At 39.0% G+C, this 1,712-nt stretch overlaps 1 protein-coding gene across 1 annotated transcript in view; it reads left to right on the top strand.

Moving 5' to 3' along the window:
• SYF2 (SYF2 pre-mRNA splicing factor) overlaps positions 1-1,088 on the top strand; it is an 11,150-nt gene extending 10,062 nt beyond the window's left edge. Inside the window, exon 7 of the mRNA XM_017534601.2 lies at positions 333-1,088. Within this exon, the coding sequence (XP_017390090.1) occupies positions 333-498 (166 nt within the window). The 3' untranslated portion in view covers positions 499-1,088. The remainder of the gene's footprint in view (positions 1-332) is intronic.
• The last annotated feature ends 624 nt before the right edge of the window (positions 1,089-1,712 follow it).

Below are 1,712 nucleotides of genomic sequence, written 5' to 3'. Positions count from 1 at the left end.
TGCTGGAATTACAGGTGTGAGCCACAGTGCCTGGCCTAATAAGTTATCTACTTTTAAGTGGTGCTTTGGTACAGTCGAGTTCCCAACAATTGAATCATTGCTTTAGCAATCTGAAGATGAATTTGTGTTTACTGGATTTCATAGTTCATATCCTGAGTTGTGCCATTAATTCAGTTTCAACTGGAACTTGATGAAAACTGGCCTGGCTTCCTCCAGCCCCCACAACGTGTGCGATTCTAAATGTAGATTTTATTCTTAACTGTTTGGTGATATCTTATTAAGATCAAAAGAGAAGGCAATTTTGAATTTTGTAAATTTTCTTCTTTCCTCAGGATTGAAAAACGAGACAAATATAGCCGGAGACGTCCTTATAACGATGATGCAGATATTGACTACATTAATGAAAGGAATGCCAAATTCAACAAGAAAGCTGAAAGATTCTATGGGAAATACACGGCTGAAATTAAACAGAATTTGGAAAGAGGAACAGCTGTCTAATTCCTTCAAGAACTGTTTATAGCAGCTTGAGAATGGGGTAAAAATTTCTATCAAAATCAAGTTCTTTTTGAAATTTTATCAGTAATCTAGAATTTAGTAGTCTATGTCTTCTCACTCAGCATTTAGAAATAAAAATACTGTTTCTTAAACGTATATCCTTCCATGTATATTTCCACATTTTTGTGCTTGGATTTAAGATGTATTTCTTGTAGTGAAGTTGTTTTGTAAAAATCTACTTTGTATACATTCTAATTATATTATTTTTCTATGTATTTTAAATGTATATGACTGTTCAATCTTTGAAGCATTTTGGGCTTAAGATTGCCAGCAGCATACATCAGATGCAGTCATTGTTGCAATCAGTGTGGAATTTGACAGAGTCTAGACTCAGGAGCCACTTGGGGTTGTGGACTCCAAAGGTAAGGACAGTGATGAGGAAGATGGCAGTGGCTACTGGAGGGCTGCGGCAGTCACTCCTTGTGGCGGCCTGTGACCAAGGTCAGGGAGGAGTGAGCTATCCCCTCATGATACTGACCATGTATAGTTCCCTTTTTGAAAAGCAATAAAATGCTTTGGATTAGAATTCCTAACATGTTTGTATGTATACATTTGTATATTACACATACATGCTTCCATTCTGCAAATACTGAAAGAACGTTTTATTATGGGAAGTTTCAGTACCCTTGTTGAATCCCATATGCTTAGTACCCTGTTTAACAATTATCAACTCATGGCAACCCTGCTTCATTTTTATTTCTATCAATTTTCTCCTTCACGACTCTTATTTTGATGCAAATACCGTATATATAATTTCATCTATAAATACTTTTGTATGTATCTCTGAAAGATAAAGAAAATGACCACAACACTATTATCACTACAATAGATTTATTTTCATAAAACTCTAGAGAAAACCAGGCGTGGTGTTGTGTGCCTGTAGTCCCAGCTACTTAGGAGGCTAAGGCTGGAGGATCGCTTGACTACAGGAGCTCTGGGCTGTAGTGCCCTATGCCACTGGGGTGTCTGCACTAAGTTCCGCGTAAATATGGTGACCTTCTGGAAGCGGGGGACCACCAGGTGGCCTAAGGGGTGAACCTGCCCAGGTCAGAAACGGAGCAGGTCAAAACTCCCGTGCTGATCAGTAGTGGGATTGCGCCTGTGAATAGCTGCTGCATTCCAGCCTGGGCAACATAGCGAGACCCTGTCTCTCAAAA

Source organism: Cebus imitator, unplaced genomic scaffold (genome assembly GCF_001604975.1).
Source record: "Cebus imitator isolate Cc_AM_T3 unplaced genomic scaffold, Cebus_imitator-1.0 Scaffold87, whole genome shotgun sequence".
Classification (NCBI taxonomy): Eukaryota; Metazoa; Chordata; class Mammalia; order Primates; family Cebidae; genus Cebus; species Cebus imitator.
This window is presented reverse-complemented; position numbering and strand designations above follow the sequence as displayed.